This window comes from Neophocaena asiaeorientalis, unplaced genomic scaffold (genome assembly GCF_003031525.2).
Source record: "Neophocaena asiaeorientalis asiaeorientalis breed wild unplaced genomic scaffold, Neophocaena_asiaeorientalis_V1.1 scaffold114, whole genome shotgun sequence".
Classification (NCBI taxonomy): domain Eukaryota; kingdom Metazoa; phylum Chordata; class Mammalia; order Artiodactyla; family Phocoenidae; genus Neophocaena; species Neophocaena asiaeorientalis.
This window is the reverse complement of record NW_020173116.1, coordinates 5,441,784-5,461,145: the sequence shown is the minus strand read 5'-3', so window position 1 is coordinate 5,461,145 and position 19,362 is coordinate 5,441,784. Positions and strand designations below refer to the sequence as shown.

Genomic DNA, 19,362 nt, shown 5'->3' with positions numbered 1-19,362 from the left:
ATAAAATAAAAAGTGATCCACAAGCCTATCCCTAGAGAAAGCCATCATTCTGCTCTCCTTTGTTCCGTGCAGGTCATATGAGTCAGGTTGGAACAGGCTATGCTGAGGTAACACACAACGCCCATGTGAGCCACGGCCATGGTCCTATAACTGCCCACTGTATTCACCTCGCCTTTCCTCCTGTTCACTTCCTGGCTCTTAAAGGCAATTAGGATCAGAAACCTTCAGATTTTTATCACTAAGCATGATGCTGGGTATTGCTTTAAGTTAGTCTTTATCAGAATAAACACAAGCCTCCTTTTTCTATTTTTTAAGGTTTTTAAAAATTGTCAGAACTCGGTGTTGACTGCCAGTGAATGCTTCTTTAACTCTATTGAGTTTTTTCTTATTTGCCCTGTTAGATTTTTGAAAGTATAAGAACTGCTGGGGGGCTTCCCTGGTGGCGCAATGGTTAAGAATCCGCCTGCCAGTGCAGGGGACACGGGTTCGAGCCCTGGTCCGGGAAGATCCCACATGTCGGGGAGCAACTAAGCCCCTGTGCTACAACTACTGAGCTTGCGCTCTAGAGCCCGCGAGCCACAACTACTGAAGCCCGGGTGCCACAACTACTGAAGCCCGCGTGCCTAGAGCCCGTGCTCTGCAACAAGAGAAGCCACCGCAATGAGAAGCCTGCGCACCGCAACGAAGAGGAGCCCCCGCTCGCCACAACCAGAGAAAGCCCGTGCAGCAACGAAGACCCAACGCAGCCAAAAATGAAATAATAAATAAATAAATGTATATATATAAAAAAAAGAACCATTGGGGATCCCTGTTTTGCCTGTTTTAATATGTTTTATCATCCATCTGCTGTTAAAAATACCCAAGGGAGAAAAAAAAAAAAATTCAAGGGAGAAAGAAAGCAAATGTTCCCTGAGGCCCAGAGTTCAGAGCATTAACTTAGAGTGAAGATGGGTTCTTTGGGGTACGACCGCTGATACAAGGCACATTTGCATTCAGGTAACTGTTCCACCACCCAATCACTTAGACTCATCGCTTCTGCCCTGCGCTCTGAAAACGGGACTTTTGTTTTCGCTGAGGGGTGAACTGGGCCTCCGTTACCGTGCTCTTGAGGCCGCCTTTTGGTGACCTAACCCGACAGATGTCGGGACGCCTGCTGGGGCCACTTTTACCTTGTGCTCAGTGACCCTCCAGGGTATTTGGGCCCAAGGGTCGGGTGACTTCTGGAAGCCCACGGGAGGAGGATGGGACTGAACCAGCCCCCATACTGCTGGTGGTGGTGATTTTTTTCTCTCCCCAGAACTGTCTCAGCAAACAGCAGCTCCTCTCGGCCATCCGCCAGCTGCAGCAGCTGCTCAAGGGCCAGGAGACGCGCTTCGCCGAGGGCGTCCGTCACATGAAGAGACGGCTGGTGGCGCTGCAGAGCTCTGTGAGCAGAGCGGGCCCGGACACGCCCCCAGGTGGGTCCCCAAGTCACCACCCCGGGCCCCGGGGGCCTCTCCCCGCCCTGATCTCCCTTGCCTGGCCAGGGTTCGCAGTGGATTGAGTCGCGGGCCTTCCCCTGCCTCCCCTTCTGTCTGGGGCTGGACGGTAGGAGTGTGTGAAGACGGCATCTGTCAGCCGTCTCCCCCCATCACCTGAGTGGTACCCATTTCCTCTTAGACCTTTTCATTCCAGGCTCAGCAACCCTCACGTCTGCATAGCGTCTCCAGAGAATTGTCGAAACGCACCACTTTCACAGCATCAGCTGCCCTCCCTTCCCTGTCCCTATGCAGGTGGACCCTAGGTAGTTCCTTTTTTTTTTTTTTTTAATTTAATAGACTGTTTTTTTGAGCAGTTGTCAGTTCATGGCAACACTGAATGCAAAGCACAGAGAGGTCCCCCATACACCCTCCCGAACACACACGGCCTTCCCACCATCAACATCCTGCACTCGTGTGACCCACGGGTACAGCCTATGAACCAACATTGGCTTCCGTTTTCCAGGCATGAAAACAAGTCCTCCCTCCTCCATGAGTCCCTCGTTAGTGCGGTGGGGTGGGATGGAGGGGCCGCTGAGGGCAAGTCCCGTTTGTCTGGTGAGGTTACTGGGGGCCCCCCAGACCCCTTCCCCTGGGGGGTAGGACACTGACAGACACTGGGCCTGTTCCTGGTTGTCCCAGTGACAGGCTTCCACGCTGTCAAGGCCCGAGGGTGGGGGGCTGGATTTCCTCCGGCCTCTCCTCAGGGTGATCGATGGGGTCAGGGGGAGGGTTGGATGTTTGTTCTGAGTCGTGAACCTATGGAATATCTGACATCATTTACTCACTTAAGACACATTTCTCAAGGGCCTTCTTTGTGGTGTGAGATGAAGTTTCCTGAGTTGGATTTCCTACCTTTTCAGAGACTGTGGTAGCAGATCCAGAGTCTCCACAGCCCTGAGTCGACTCCTGTTTTCCTTGGCTCCAGGGGTGCAGAACTAGACCTGCCGGCCAAACCCCTCACACTTTCCAAGGCGCTGAGAGGCCCCAGCCTTTGGTGGGGCTCATCACAGCCGGACTCCGAGAGGCAGGCAGGGCATCCTTCCCTTCTCCCGCAGATGGGGAAACTGAGGCCAAGAGAAGTGAGTTAGCAGTAGTGGGTTCCAGCTCTGGTGATTTTGTTTTCTGCTAGAGGTTCACCCACACAGATCCTTTCGGTTTTCATGGGATCAGAGCTCCTGCCGTTTCTGGGAGTTTCCAAGAAGAACCTGCAGGAGATAATTTCTACAACTGCTCTGTCCATGTTAGAGGTCCCTGTCCACGAGTATATACAGAAAGGTAGCTATGGTTAAATTGCTAATCCTCTTGTCACCAGGTTCAAGGTCTTTCTCCTCTGAACCACACAAGATTTTTCAAAGTGGCCAATTCTCTTTTTAAAGAGTTGCTGTCATGCGTTCTGTCTCTCTTTTGTGTTGGACATGGGGCTGGCAGCTGTCAGGACTGCCTGCAGGGGAGGGGGGTGCCACACAGGTGACGGGGGAAGGCAGAAGCTTGCTCCAGATCAAACTGCACATAGTGGGAAAATTATCTTTTCCTTTTTTTTAAGAAGGGCATTTGCAGGCAGTCAGGAAGAGTAATTTCTAGTCCTGGAAAATTCTTGGCCTTCCTCTTTCTGGCTTGTGTTCTAAGTATCTCCCTCCTGTTTTCCTAGGAACATCACAATCCATCAGCTTTAGGGCTTATCTCGGCCCCTCATTCCAATCATGTTCCCAAATCACCAGTCATTTAACCATAGCTACCTGCACTGCCAAGCTCATTCTTACATGTTATCCTCCTTCGGGAAGGTGTAGGCAGCTTCCCTGTGGCCTGTAGACTCACCAAGACACGATCATGATGAAATGAGCCAGCCAAGGGGCACGTCTTTCCACCCGACAGAAACCTTTGGCTCCCATTTGGGAAGTGCTTGCTATTTTTTTTTTAAGATTTTTTGATGTGGACCATTTTTAAAGTCTTTATTGAATTTGTTACAATATTGCTTCTGTTTTATGTTTTGGTTGTTTTGGCCACGAGGCACGTGGGATCTTAGCTCCCCGACCAGGAATCAAACCCACACGCCCTGCATTGGAAGGCGAAGTCTTAACCACTGGACCGCCAGGGAAGTCCCTGCAAATTGATTTTTAATTAATATGTAACCATTCATTAAGTCTACTGACATTTATGGAGCTGTGTGGAGATACTGACTCCATCCAGTCTGGTACCATTTACCTGTGAGTTGCTCCAGCAGGTAGGTTTTCTTTTTTGAGGGTTTTAAAGATTTCTCTTCCCCAGAGAGACCCTACTCCTTTCCCCCAAAGCATTTTGAATCCTTTTCGGCACAATGCAGTAGTAGATTTTTCAGAGAGAAATATAAAGTCGCGTATTTACAGGGACTGAGACAGCGAGCTGGGAGCGCCCAAGCATTGGGTTGTGGGCTCATCCTGGCTTCCTGCTCACAAGGTCATTACCACGGGTACCCACTTGGAGGTTCATAAAGGAAGGTGACACAGCATGGTCAGGTGTTCCCCAGTAACCGAAGGGCACTGAGAGCCCTCGGGAGACGGGCCAGCTCCTGCCCTTCTCCCAGGACACAGGTGGGATTTGGGGCAGAGCCGCAGGTGGCTGCCCAGTGCCCCCAGAGTGACGTGTGGGCAGATGCTCCCCTCGAGGGAGATGCTGAGCGATTCTCCATCACGCACTACAACCTGCACAGCTGAAGCAATAGCTTCGTTTTCATCTGTCTAAAACCCTGAAAATATTTTTACAAATGACACTTGGAACCTACTTTAAAACGTGTTAGAAGTGGCTCTGAATTTCCAGCTCAGCTAAATCCAAACCCAACCTGTCACAACTCGGGACACTCTCCCTTTAGACAAGCGTGGACCACGCGTGGCACTCTGCTGCAGGTGGAGGAAGAACGGGGAGCGTTTCCCCTCTCTCTCCAGCCCACGGTGGTCCTTGAGGAAATCCGGTTGCTTCTGCCTTCACAGCACAGCCAGGGTTGAAGCCATCGCTCCTGGCTCCCTGCTCCCACCCTGGGCTGAGCCACCTTCATCCTGCCCCCGGCTTCTACCTCCCTCTCTGTCCTCTCTCGCACTGGACATTGCACTCAATCTGCAGCCAGAGTGATGCTGTTCGCGTACAGGTCGGTCACTTCCCGCCCCTCCTCAGACCCTCCAGCGGCCCCACCTCGTGCCAAGAGCCGGTTACGTGGCCTTTTCTTTCCTTTTCTGTGCCATGTGTGACACTGCTCTGTGTCGCTCCCTGACGCTTCTCTGGCTTCATCCCCAGCTACTGTCCAGCTCATCCTCTCCACGGCAGCCACGGTGGTCTCCTGGACATTCCTCAGACCTGCCAGGCACACACCCACCTCAAGGGCCTTTGCGCCGGCTTGATCCCTCTGTCCTCCGCAGATATCTGCGTGGTCATGCCTTCACCTCATTCAACTTTTTGTCCCAGGGAGACCTCCCCGGCCACCATACCCAAACTGAGCCGTCCTCTGGCATCCCCAGCACTATTCCCTACTTCATTTTCTACATGACACTTGTCACCTCTCGTCACTCCTTGCTATTTGCTTGTAGATCTTGCTCATCACGTGTCTCCCCTGCTAGAAGGGCGCTTCCCGAGAGCTGGGTTTCATCTGTTTTGTTCACTAAGTGTCAGACTCCTGATATGGTGCCTGGCAGATGGTAGGAACCCAGTAAACAATTTTTCACTCATTCATTTGGTCAAGAATTATTTACTGGGCACTCATTATGTGCCAGACACTGGGCTGGTGCCGGGGATACAGCAGGGACAGGAGGCTGGGCAAGGTCCCTGCCCTCTGGAGCTGCGTTCTGAGGGAGAAACTGACGCGTCAATGAGATAACGCCAACAGTTACACGTGCTAGAAGAAAGCAAAGTGAGCTCACAGGGGAGGTTTTAGCAGAGTGTGGTGGTTAGAGAACACTCTGGGAGGTGGAGGGCATTCAGGTCAAGACGTGGAGAGTGAGAAGCAGCCAGAGATGGGCAGCTCTGGGGAAAGAACATTCCAGGCAGAGAGAAGGGCAAAAGCCAAGGCCTGGAGGTGGGGCTGAGCCCAGCCTGTTCAGGAGAACCAAGGAAACCCCGGGTACGGCTGGGGCTCTGAGAGAGCAGAGCGAGAGGGTGGGCCCTGTGCCGGGGGTGGGGGGGTCCCAGCTCCCACCCTCCCAGGCTGCCAGGCCCTGCCCACGACCCTGGGAGTCTCTGAGCTGCGGTCTCCTCATCTGTCACCAAGCGGGCATGTATTACCTGTGCCCAAGAGTGCTTGGAGGGCTCGGTGACACGTGGTATGTAAAATGTGCAGCCCAGGGAATTCCCTGGCAGTTCACTGGTTAGGACTCTGTGCTTCCACTGCTGAGGGCCCGGGTTCGATCCCTGTTTGGGGAACTAAGATCCCGCAAGCCGCGCGGTGCAGCCAAAAAGTAAGAAAAGATAAAATGTGCAGCCCAGGGAATTCCCTGGCAGTTCACTGGTTAGGACTCTGTGCTTCCACTGCTGAGGGCCCGGGTTCGATCCCTGTTTGGGGAACTAAGATCCCGCAAGCCGCGCGGTGCAGCCAAAAAGTAAGAAAAGATAAAATGTGCAGCCCAGGGAATTCCCTGGCAGTTCACTGGTTAGGACTCTGTGCTTCCACTGCTGAGGGCCCGGGTTCGATCCCTGTTTGGGGAACTAAGATCCCGCAAGCCGCGCGGTACAGCCAAAAAGTAAGAAAAGATAAAATGTACAGCCCAGTGCGCAGCCCGGAGCAGGCACGCAACCTCAGGGCACTGAGGGTGAGACGCCTTGTAATCCAGAGTGATGTCTAAACGGCCGTGGGCCTTCTTTTCTTCCTTACAGTTTCCTGCCCTGCTCTGAGCACCCCTCCAGATGGCAGAAAGTTTGGGAGCAAGTACTTAGTGGATCACGAAGTCCATTTTACCTGTAACGCTGGCTTCCGGCTGGTTGGGCCCAGCAGTGTGGTGTGTCTTCCCAACGGCACCTGGACGGGAGAGCAGCCCCGCTGTAGAGGTACCGTCCTTCCTTCCCAGGGGCCTGCCAGATGGGAAGGGTCATTCCGGGGGACACTCTTCTGCCTGATTCTTCAACCGCAGAACAGCAGCCAGCTTGTCTGATGACCACAGCCTGGCTTGGGCTGGCATCTATCTACATAAGCCCTTGCCAGACCCTCCCAACGATTGAGTCTTCTTGTTTTGCATATGGGGAAATTGAGGCACAGAGAGGTGAAGGAACTTGCCCAAGGCCACACAGCTGGGGGACAGGTTGAACTGATTCATACCATACACTCTGACCCCAGAGTTGGGGTAAGAAGTCTTCTGTGGGTGAGGGAGGGGCAAGAAGAGGTACTGCAGGGAAATGTGCCTCCTTTGGGCTGCTTTGTTCTGGGGCTGTAGTTTACTGGCGAGCCTCTTGGTGATCTGTAGGGTTGAGGAAATTTCTCAGGTGTCCTTTGTGACTGCTTTGGGACTTGGTGTAGACAGGCTCCAGGAGAGACCACTGGGATGAGAGGGAGGCATGAAAAGGCTTCTTTTCTCTGTGCTAAGCTTGAAAACAGTACTTTCTTGGCACGCCTAATTTGTTGGTTTTTTAAAAGCGTGTGGTCAAAATAGCACGGATATCCTGTTCGTTTTCAGAACAAGATTCACGGGACATCTGCTGGGGCAGAGTGTCTGTGATTTTAGCCCGAGCGTTGACGGGGAAAATGCACATATTACATAAATAAGTCCGTTGTCAAGAGTAGTGTGGAGAGGACTTCAAATGCATAAATAACTTGAAAATATAAAGGAACACCAGAAAACAGACCATCTCGGGACTTCCCTCGTGGTGCAGTGGTTAAGGCTCCACGCTCCCAAGGCAGGGGGCCCGAGTTTGTCCCCCGGTCAGGGAACTAGATCCCACATGCATGCCGTACCTAAGAGTTCACATGCCGCGACCAAGGAGCCCGCCTGCCGCAACTGAGACCTGGGCCAGCCAAATAAATAAATAAATAAAATATTTTTTTAATGTTAAAAAAAAAAAAAAAGAGGCCATCTCTGAAGACGAGTGTAGGTTGACATGAGAGGCACCACATTCGTGGACCTAGACTTCTGTTTCCCCCTCCTGGGAAGAACAGTGATTCAAAGGTTGATCACAGGTACCAGCTCTCAGACTTATCTGGGATCCAGCCAGGAAGTCAAGCCACATGACCTGCAAACACACCGCGGGAAATGCCAGTATCTGGATCTACCCTTGACCCTGAAAGATCTCCATCCGGGAAAAGCACCTTATGTGTGCTAAACTATGGTAGCAGAGGTGGGACCACAACAGCATTTCATTGTCACTGCTTTGGGTGTCTGTATTTTTAACTCACAGATTGAGTTACTGACCCCAGTTGGTTTCTTCCTCCGAGCATCCGGGTGCCTCTGATGGCCCCACCAACTTCCATGAGGTGCGGGCGCGTCTCACCTGTTGGTACTCCTGTCATGGACACCCAGGTGGTCGTCTCCCCACCACCACCACAAACAGTGCTGACAAGGTCTTCTGATCCCCTCTCTGTCTCTGGGCCCTGCACACGGGGCTGGAGTTGGGGGGCAGTTGGTCGCACGCTCACTTCCTTTGAACCGGGCGCTGCCATGCTGCTCTCCACAAGGGCGGCGCCAGCCCGTGCTCCCCAGGCAGTGCTGTGGGCAAGCACATTTTACCCAAGTGCAAGTTTTCTTTCTTGCTCAGGTCTTACCCATATTCAGCCCACAGTGGCGACACGCATTTCCAGTGAGCATCCTGTACTTTAAATGGAAAGATGGGTTTGAAGGAGAAGACAGCTGAAAAATGCACATTTAGGCAGATCAGGAAGAAACACCAGAGGCTCAGGAACAAAGGAATACGTTGTTGCTCGACAGAGTTGGGACCCAAAGCAGCCCAGTGTCATCTTACCAGCCTGACTAGGATGCCTTCCCAGAGGATCCTGGGCGTGTCTGCCAGCTGCCCTGCTGACCTCGCGCGTGTTAATTATGTATTAGCACCTCACCTCCCTGCAGCAGGACCCCCTTAATGGAAAACAGAGCCCTACTGCATTGTGGCCTGTGTGCTGTGGTTCCCAAACTTTCAGATGCTCCAGAGTCACCCAGAAAGCTTGTAAAACACAGGCTCTGAGGCCTCAACAGGTCTACCGAGTTGGATGAGACTTGGGAAATCTGCATTTTTCTTACGATTCTGACGTTAACCGGATTTTGAGACACACCACTTTATTGGTTTTTGCCACTGCCGGAAACAAAAAAGGATATTGAACGTTTTGAAGCACTGATGTATTTGGGCCCTAACCAATCAGAAGGGCTGCCAGGTGTAAGCCAACAGTAGGGCATGACCAGGTGAGATACCTTCACCTGCACTGACATTTTGGGAAGGTCGAGCCAGCCCTGACAAACATTAGGGCACCCAGTCTCACTGAGCAGTCCCTCTCCTGAGATGTGGAGGTCACCTTCCCTGGAGGACCACTGCCAAGCGTGACCAGCAAGTCTACTGGTCTTTCCCATTGTCCAACACGGTGCTCCTCATTCACATGGAACTTCCCAGCTCATTCCAGATTCACCGTGGGTTCTTGGTCTGCCCTCTCCCCCCAGCCTCCTCTCCGCCCACTGGTCCTTCTTCCCTGACCTCCGTGCCCGAGGACGGCTTGCTGTAGCCCACCCTGGACTTCCACGAGGGCCACATCTACTATCTAAAACCCTGAGAAGCACGGGCTCAGGAACAAGGCGGTGGCCAGTCCACACCGAGATCTCAGAGGGATATTTCTCGTCTTACAGTTTAAGTGTAAACTGGGCATGGAGTTCACCCTCGCGTGGTGATGAAACAAAAACACTCATGTGTCACGACCAAGGTGCCCAACCAGCTGTTGGACATGACCCGTCTCCAAGTGAGTGGACAGTGTCTGACTGACAGTTCTGTTCTGGGCAGGAATTTATTCGATTAATGGATGCTGTCTCTAGCAGGAGCCTCAAAGCGGGGCCACCCGAGCCTGTCAAGAAGGAGAAGTAGGGGCTTCCCTGGTGGTGCAGTGGTTGGGAGTCCGCCTGCCGATGCAGGGGACGTGGGTTCGTGCCCCGGTCCGGGAGGATGCCACATCCCGCGGAGCGGCTGGGCCCGTGAGCCATGGCCGCTGAGCCTGCGCGTCCGGAGCCTGTGCTCCGCAACGGCAGAGGCCACAGCAGTGAGAGGCCCGCGTACCGCAAAAAAAAAAACGCAGTGGGCAGAGGTAGGCTCCAAAAGTCCAGGATGGAGAACAGCTGTTTAGCTTCCTGGATTAGTTCCCTTTTTCCCTTCTTACTCAGAAGAGCAGGTTTTTAAGATTTGAAGTTTCCTGAATTGAGGAAATCATAGCCACAGACCTTGTCCCTTTGACAACATGGGTAACCAAAAAACAACACGAGAGAAATAAATACCCTCGTCCCTTACCGCCATGCTGGGAAAAAAGAATTGTTTTCATTCGTCATCCCCACCCTCCCTTTCTTTAAACCTTCATTCATCCATTCATTCAACCAGTTTTCACTGGGTACCAGCTGTGCACAAAGCATCGTTAGGGATTCAATGCTGAATCTAACAGACACTGCCCAACCTTGCAGGGCTCGCGCTCCAAGGTGTAGGCAAGACAGGTCACCAAACACAAAGGTCGACAAATCGACATTTGTGGTCGGTGCTTCGAAGGGATCTAACAAGGGACTGGGAATAAATCCCATGGGGTGAGGGACAGTTGAGGGTCGCTCGAAGGCGGTGACAGAAACTGAAAGGATGAGCGGGACCCAGCCATGTGATGATGGTGACTAACGGGCGGCACGAGGAGGATGCCGTTCCAGGAAGAGGGAGTAACGCATGCAAAGGCCCTGACGAAGGGAAGAATTTGGCATGTTTGAGGAAACAAAAATATGAAACATAGAACCTTGTCGCTGGAGCAGTGTGTGAGCTGAGAGTGAGTGAGTCCAGGTGGAGAGACTCATAAGCCAGCTCTTGTAGCCATAGGGGCCGTGCTGTCGGTGGGGTTTTAGATCTGAGCACAATAAGCAGGTTTAAGAAGAGGGCTGTGCTGATTGGATGGGCACGTTGCTGTTGTGTAGACATGCGCTGGAGGCGGCTAGAAGAGATGGACGCTGGGAAACCACTTAGGTGGCTGTTAGCAGGTGCAGGGGAGAGATACAGCAGGGGAGACTGAAAGTAAACGTGGAGACAGAACTGATGGAACTTATCCCACGTGGGATGTGAGCAGGAAAAGAAGGTGAGGCTCCCAGGCTCCCAGACAGGGTGCATGAGACAATGAAGACCCAGCGACACATGCAGGTTTGTTTTTGGTTGTTGTGTTTATTTCACTATAGTTGATTTATAATACTGTGTTAGTTTCAGATGTACGGCTTCAGATTCTTTTCCGTTACAGGTTATTGCAAGGTACTGAATATAGTTCCCTGTGTTACACAGTAAATCCTTCTTGTTTATCTATTTTATATATACTATCTGCTAATCCCAAACTCCTCATTTATCCCTTTCCTTCCCGTATCCCCTTTCGTAAACATAATTTTGTTTTCTATGTCTGTGAGTCTGTTTCTGTTTTGTGAGTTGATTTGTGTTATCTTTTCAGATTCCACATATAAGTGATATCATGTGATATTTGTCTTTCTCTGTCTGACTTACTTCACTTTGTGTGATCATCTCTAGGTCCATCCGTGTGGCTGCAACTGGCGTTATTTCATTCTTTTTTCTCTTGGTGGGAATGTAAATTAGTAGGTTTGTTTAAAACAAGCTGTGTGTGGGTCGTTGACCCGAATTCCATTTTGGTCACGTTAACATGTCTGTACAACATCCCAGTAGAGATCCATACATTCAACCCGCAGAGACCATCGGGCACAGGACCGTGCCCTGGTCACCAGTCCCAGTGAGGCTCCAAGCACTTTCTGCCCACTGCATCTCGGGGTTGGCATCGCCAAGGAAAACACAAAGCAGTCGGGCCCTGGCTGGAGTAACGCTGTCCTCATGCAGAGCAGACAGAGCAAGATGAGCTCCAGCCGTGGGCGTCCGTCCCCCAGGGCGGGTGGGTCTCTCTCAGCAGCAATTGCTCGGGGAAGCTCACCTGCATGCAGTGGAAGGACCCTCCTCCCCGCCCCTCCACTTCCCCAAGGAAGCTGAAACGCTGGAGCTGAGGGCGTGCCTGAGGGCCACCGACATACAACTTCAGCAGAACAAAAGAGCACTTGTGGAGCAGGAAGCACGGAGAGATATGGCCACACGAGGTGGTAAACCCAGCACAGGCCGTGGGGATGCTTTATCTCATGTTGAGGGAGTGTGCCAGGCCCAGCAGGGGGCCAAAGACTTCCTTTCCCAATAGAGTCAGGTGGACAGTTGGATGTAAAGTCTGGTGTCAAGGGCAAAGGAGGGTCAGAGAGACGCAGTTGGGAAATGTTAGCATAATGATGGTGTTTAAATCCATGGACAGTGGTAAGAGCACCCAGAGAAGAGAGAAAGGAAGTAGCTCAGGGGACCTCCCTGGTGGCACAGTGGTTAAGAATCCACCTGCCAATGCAGGGGACACGGGTTCGAGCCCTGGTCCGGGAAGATCCCACGTGCCACGGAGCAACTAAGCCCGTGCGCCACAACTACGGAGCCCGTGCTCTAGAGCCCGCAAGCCACAACTGCTGAGCCCACGTGCCACAACTACTGAAGTCCACGTGCCTAGAGCCCATGCTCCGCAACAAGAGAAGCCACCACAATGAGAAGCCCGCGCACCGCAACAAAGAGTAGCCCCCGCTCACCACAACTAGAGAAAGCCCGTGCGCAGCAACGAAGACCCAACGCAGCCAAAAATAAATAAATAAATAAACTCATATCAGATCCTGCCTCTAAAAAAAACAAAGAAGAAGTAGCTCAGGACCCAGGCAAAGGAGGACAAAGGAGACAGGAAGAGCCTGCAGAGGTAAACCACAGGAAGACTGCGGAAAAGCAGGGTCGTGCACTGGATTTGGTGTCTGGAAGGTTATCTTGGAGTCAGAATAGAGCACAGCTTCAGTTCCCTTGCCCTCATATCATGAGGCCCTTCCTCAGAGACCTTTAAACAGCAATTGAAAGACCTTTGATATAGTAGCCACTTGATAATTAGTTACTGTGAAACTGACTGGCTGGCTGATTTACCGAATGCTTGAGTGAGTGAATGAATGAATGGGGGATTATATTTAGAAACTACGAATTTCCTTCCAGACTTTTATCTAAGCAGATATATGCAAATTTTACATATTCAACATCTTCTGTGGGTAGATATTAACACAAGTTAATCTCCATTAACTCTTCTTTCTAAACATAACTTTTTTTTTCTAAACATAACTTTTAATGATTATGAAGCACTTCCTCATAAGGGCTATTCTATACTTAACTATTCCTCTGTTGCTTCTATAATCATAACCAATGCTGAGACAAGCAAGCTTTTTTTCTTTTCCATTGTGGTTTATTACAGGATATTGAATATAGTTCCCTGTGCTCTACAGTAGGACCATGTAGTTTATCCCTTCTATATGTAACAGTTTCCATCTGCTAATTCCAACCTCTCATTCCATCCCTGCCACCGCCCCGCCACAGTGTGGTATTTGCCTTTCTCTGTCTGACTTACTTCCCTTAGCGTGATAATCTCTGGGTCCATCCATGTAGCTGCAAATGGCATTATTTCGTTCGTTTTCATGGTTGAGTAATATTCCATTGTGTGCATATATATGTACCACATCTTCTTTATCCATTCATCAAGACAAGCAATCTTAAAGCATTTTTCATTATGAAAAAATTCAAACATTCAAAAGTAGAAAGAATAGTTTAATGGTTCTCAGCTACTCATAGCCCAGTAATTATCAACACAGCAAATCCCTTAATATCTTGAAATATCTAGTCAGGGTAAACGTTTCTCCAGTTGTCTCTCACATTTTTAACACTTTGTTTGAACCAGGGTCCAAATAAGTTCCATACGTTGCAGTTGGTTGATGTGTCTCCTGTACCTTTTTAATCCATAGTCGTCTTGAAGACGACCACTCCTCTTCCCCGTCTCCCATTCCTTTGCGGTTTATTTGTTGAAGAAAATGGGTTGTTTCCCAGAACCTTGATCTTGCGCACTGCATCCCCGTGGGGTCATTTAACATGACCTGCATTTCTTTTGTCTGTGTGTCCAGTTTTACTGAGATATAATGACATACAGCACTGTGTGAGTTTAAGGTGTACAGCATAACTACTTGACTTCCACATATTGTGAAATGATTACCACAAGAAGGTTAGTTAACATTCGTCATCTCCTGCAGATACCAAAAAAAATGTGTTTTTTTTTTCCTTTGTGATGAGAACTCTTAGCGTTTACTCCCTTTCAAATCCCTTACAGTCATCACGTTGTACATTATATGCCTGGTACTTACCTTATGACTGGAAGTTTGTAAGTTTTTGGTCTCTGTATTTCTTATAAACTGGTAGCTAACTCCAGAGACCTGATCAGATTCTGGTGAGATTTTTATACTGTTTGGGCAGAGCGGTGGTACCTACTTCTGCTGCGAAGTCCCTGCTGTCTGTCATCTCTCTTCCTGTGATGCTGAGCCTTGGTAAGCATCACTGCCCTCATGCTGACCTCTCTCCAGTAGTTCCTTGAAGAGGGACTCAGGGGGGGCAATTCCCCGAGTTCTTACACTTTCAAAAAGTGTACAGCTTTACCAGCCAACGACTGTTGGATTGGACATAAAATACCTGTCTCACATTTTCTTGAGTATCTTAAATGTGTTCTTCCACGTCTCCTGTTTCAACTAATACTGTTGTTGCTATCATAAGTCTTTGTGCCTGGATGCCCAAAGGATTTTAAAATTTTTCTTGAAAATCCAATAATTGTATTGGGATCCGGGTCAGTACTGGCCTTTCTGGGTCAATTTTCTCAGGTGTGCGGTTTATCTTTGCATCAAGAAGTTTCAGTGGCTGGAGCAATCTGGCCCCGAGGATCTCTGGAAACTTCTCACGACAAAGCTCCAGTGTGGAGGAGACTCGAATAGGAGGAGAATCCAAATTGAGCCCAAAAAGGAAAATCGGCGCAAAAAAATGAAAGGGATGGTCCAGGTGAAAGTAAGAGAGAGGATGGGGCAGAGCAGAGAAGGCATGAGCCGCCCTGAGAAACAACTAAAGGGGGAGATTAAGAGTCAGGAAGTCAGAAAAGCTATGCGGGAAAACTTATTTCCCCTCAGTATGAGTAACAGAAAAGGACTCTTGCCAAATTCCATACAAATTATTATAAGAAAACAGAGAATAAACTCTCTACAGTCAATGAAGAGATCCCAGAAAGACATGACCATAAAAAAAGATGAAAACTGTAACCTAGTATTTCCAAACAAGTGGAAAGGAACTTTAAAAAGATAAAAACTATGAAAGGACAATATAAGTAAAAATCAGAAAACCTTAGAAATGAGGTGATTGGAGAAATGGAAAATTTGAAGCAAGGTGATACAACAACAGGAAACCGAAATCAAAGAGGAAAAATCAGCTCATGCATGTAAAACACTTAGCTTAGTTCCAGGGAAACAGTAAGTGCTCAGTAAACAGATTAAAATGGAATTATCATCCATGCTTTTGGCTTTCCAGCCTCTCCACAGTCTCTGCCAGTACCCTCTTTTTTTTTAAATTGAAGTAGGGTTGATTTACAATATTGTATTAGTTTCAGGTGTGCAGCAAAGTGATTCAGATATATATATATATATATGTATATATATACATATATACATATACTTTTTCAGATTCTTTTCCATTATAGGTTATTACAAGATACTGAGTATAGTTCCCCTGTGCTATACAGAATGGCCTTGTTGTTTATCTATTTTACACATAGTAGTGTGTCTCTGTTAATCCCAAACTCCTAATTTATCCCTCCTCTGTCCCTTTCCCCTTTGGTAACCATAATTTTGTTTTCTATGTCTGTGAATCTGTTTCTGTTTTGTAAATGAGTTGATGTGTATTATTTTTTTAGATTCCACATATAAATGATATCCTATAATGTTTGTCTTTCTCTGACTTACTTCACTTAGTATGATAATCTCTAGGTCCATCCATATTGCTGCAAATGGCAATATTTCATTCTCTATGGTTGAGTAATACTCCATTGTTTATATACCACATGTTCTTGATCAGTTCATCTGTTGATGGACATTTAGGTTGTTTCCATGCCTTGGCTTTTGTCAATAGTGCTGTTATGGGGACTTCCCTGGTGGCGCAGTGGTTGGGAATCCTCCTGCCTAGAGCCCATGCTCCACAACAGGAGAAGCCACCACAATGAGAAGCCTGCGCACGGCAACGAAGCATAGCCCCCGCTCGCCACAACTAGAGAAAGCCCGCGTGCAGCAACAAAGACCCGACGCAGCCAAAAATTTTTAAAGTAAAAATAAATTTAAAAAAAAATAGTGCTGCTGTGAACATTGGGGTGCATGTATCTTTACAAAGTAGAGTTTTCGTCCAGGAGTGGGATTGCTGATCATATAACTGTACCATAAGGAACCTCCATACTGTTTTCCGTAATGGCTGCACCAATTTACATTCCCACCAAAAGTGTAGGAGGGTTCGCTTTTCTCCACACCCTCTCAAACACTTGTTATTTGTAGGCTTTTTTGTTTGTTTGTTTGTTTGTTTTGCTGTACGCGGGCCTCTCACTGTTGTGGCCTCTCCCGTTGCGGAGCACAGGCTCCGGACACGCAGGCTCAGCGGCCACAGCTCACGGGCCCAGCCGCTCCGCGGCATGTGGGATCTTCCCAGACCGGGGCACGAACTCGTGTCCCCTGTATCGGCAGGCGGACTCTCAACCACTGTGCCACCAGGGAAGCCCCTGTAGGCTTTTTAATGATGGCCGTTCTGACCGGTGTGAGGTGGGACCTCATGGTAGTTTTGATCTGCATTTCTCTAATTATTAGCGATGTTGAACATCTTTTCACGTGCCTCTTGGCCATCTGTATGCTTTCCTTGGAGAAATGTCTATTTAGGTCTGCCAGTGCCCTCTTTATAGCTCTGACATGCATTTAGCTAAATGCCACAGCTTGGACAGATAAGAATGTGATGACAACTGTACCTCAATCAGGTCACAGATGGGGCGCCAGAACTGGACATGAGATCATGGAATGCCTGACATTGTATCAAGATAAGAAATACAGAGAGTCGAATGGAGCCTGTCTAGAAATGAAAATCCTGGGGAACAAGATCCAGACGGGAGCGGGGCACCTCTGCATTTCTCTATCAAGCCAATGATTCCATCCCACCCTATGCACACCCACACCCACACCAGCCAGGTGCAGCCAGGTGCAGCTAGACTCAGTGCCTTCCACTGGAAGCCCAGCAGGGGACAGACAATGGCGCTGGTCTCCGCCCGGGGCCAAGCCGAAAGATTCTCCGGTTCACAGTGTTTGGCTCTCTGCCCATAACTTCCCAGCCTAGTGATCTGCCCACTTTCAGACTTTGCTGGGGAGCAATGATGGTGCTGGACAATGGACAGAAACAGGAATTCCAAGCTCTGGGGCATCTGTGTCGTTCCAGACACATTCCTGGAAACCAGTCATCTGAAAACAGAACATAGAGGGGGCGATCGCTGAGTTTCCCCTCCCCAGGCTGAGGTTACTGCGGAATCGGAATGGCTCCTTCTCCAGGGATAAGCAGCATTTGGATGGTCTGGGTCCTTTCACGATTAATAGAATCCATGTAATCGTCTACATAACATCCCAATTACGAGGAGGCTGAAGAGAAGCCAAAGTCCCTGCCAACCCACCCACAGGAAAGCTGTTGTTCTCATCAGGAGCAAAGCACCTTTTCCTCCCTCTTGATAGACACAGCAGGAAAGGATGCTCTCATGCCAACAAGAAGGGGCTTCCAGTTTTCTTTCCCAAGACACTGTGGTCCAGTCAGTGAACTGACAAACCTTTCCTCTCTGGTGGAAACGGCCTGTGCTCTGTGCATTAAAACTGGGCTTAAGGAACTCACGACAAGCAGAGGTGGGCTGAGGGTCTTAAAAAATCGTTTTTTCTCATTAGAAAATTTATTGTGGAAAAACGCAAGAGTATAAAAAATTGTCAGTAAGCAAAAATTACCTGTAATCTACCACACAGAGAAAAATCTATTAAAACCTATTAAAATTTTATTTTATTATCATATTTTTTGGCCACGCCACTCGGCTTGCAGGATCCTAGTTCCCCGACCAGGGATTGAACCTGGGCCCCCGTCAGTGAAAGCGATGAGTCCTAACCACTGGACCGCCAGGGAAGTCCCTAAACCTATTAAAATTTTAAACACGTTTAATATATCTCTCTCTATATTTCCCACAGGACCATTGTGTATATCAGCAAAGAACATTTCCCTTTTCCGACATTAAGGAAACGTCAAGGTTAAGATTAACTCCTCCCTGGTCGCACAGGAAATAATGAGCACAGGAGGGTGTCTGGGTGGGAATTTGGAAAGAGTTCATTTTCCCCATCTCTGGACATTCTGATGGGCCACCCTTCCCTCTTATAAGCCTCTGTATTGAGTTCTTGTTCAGAAGGTGTTCTACCTGGGTGCTGGTTGATAGGGGCAGAGTTGGGGGGCTGTAAGGCTCGACGCAAAGGCAATGTGGGCACAGGCCACAGGTAGTTGCCTCTGCCCCGCTACAGCGTCTACACTGCAAATTAGAAAAGGGTGCCTCTGGGTGGAACACAGCTGGGTGATGGGCCGGCTCCCACAGGTAGAGCTCCAGGTGGGCGCAGCGTGTGCCAGGGTCCGTGGCCTGCTGAATGGAGGGTAGGCTACATCTCAGCCCCGCTGGCCCCCTCCCAGCTCTTGCTCTTGCTTGGAGGGGCCGTGGCATGGGCAGAGTGGGCAGGCCACAAACTGGAGTCATCCTGCCATGGAAAGAAAGTGACCCCATCTTTGTTTTCTGTTTGTTCATTTTAGAACTCATATACCTGTATTTGAAACGTATTTATTTTCCTAGATATCAGCGAATGCTCCAGCCAGCCTTGTCAGAATGGTGGCACATGTGTGGAAGGTGTCAACCAGTACAAATGCATTTGTCCTCCAGGAAGGACGGGGAGCCGCTGTCAGCATCACGCCCAGACTGGTACGTAGCGGCTGTGGGGCTGGGGGAGGACAGTCTGCTGCAGAGAGAGAAGTAGGACCCTGGTCATGGGTCACCAAAGGCAGACCAGGCGGGATGTCCTCTGTTTTACATCCAAGGATCCCTCTGGTTCCCTGAAGTGGTTATTTGGGATGGCGTTTAGTTCTTTTGTGGAACCAGAGTTTTGATCCTTCTTATGGAAGAAAATGCAAGTGGAAGGGCTGACCCCACCCTGAAAACCCTCCAGATTGGGAACTTGGCCTGAGAAGCTTTCCTGCTGTCACCTTCACATGGTTGACCTTTCCTCTGCACGTCAGCAAAACAGCTTCTCCTGCAGACGCTCTCATCACATCCTGCAAAATTCGTAGTTACTGACACAGGCCAAAGTATTTTCCGAGCTGGATGAACTAGACGTTCAACTGGTGGTGAGGTTATGATCCACACTTGAGTCTGTCTGTCCAGCCTGAAGGTCTAGCTGTCACACTGTGGCTGTTTTTGCAGGTGCCAAGAAAATCCAGTGATAAGGAATCTATGGCAGATGGGTGGCGGTTCTACGGTATGCTGCAGCCAACATTTCTTATATAAGAAAATCAAAACCAGGACTTCCCTGGCGGTCCAGCGGTTGAGACTCCATGCTTCCACTTCAGGGGGTGCAGGTTCGATCCCTGGTCAGGGAACTAAGAGCCTGCATGCCATGAAGTAAAAAAAGTCAAAACCTAAAGATGTCTTATTCCTTTGCCAGAAAAGCCTGAAGTGTCCTGTCTG

General features: G+C 49.4%; 1 protein-coding gene across 5 annotated transcripts in view; it reads left to right on the top strand.

Annotated features, from left to right (window-relative positions):
- Window positions 1-19,362, top strand: part of TMEM87B (transmembrane protein 87B) — a 130,093-nt gene that overhangs the window by 85,455 nt on the left and 25,276 nt on the right. For all 5 annotated transcript variants that reach the window (XM_024744055.1, XM_024744054.1, XM_024744053.1 and 2 more), the window contains 3 exons: window positions 1,298-1,457; window positions 6,354-6,524; window positions 18,475-18,600. In XM_024744055.1, the coding sequence (XP_024599823.1) occupies window positions 1,298-1,457; window positions 6,354-6,524; window positions 18,475-18,600 (457 nt within the window). The remainder of the gene's footprint in view (window positions 1-1,297; window positions 1,458-6,353; window positions 6,525-18,474; window positions 18,601-19,362) is intronic.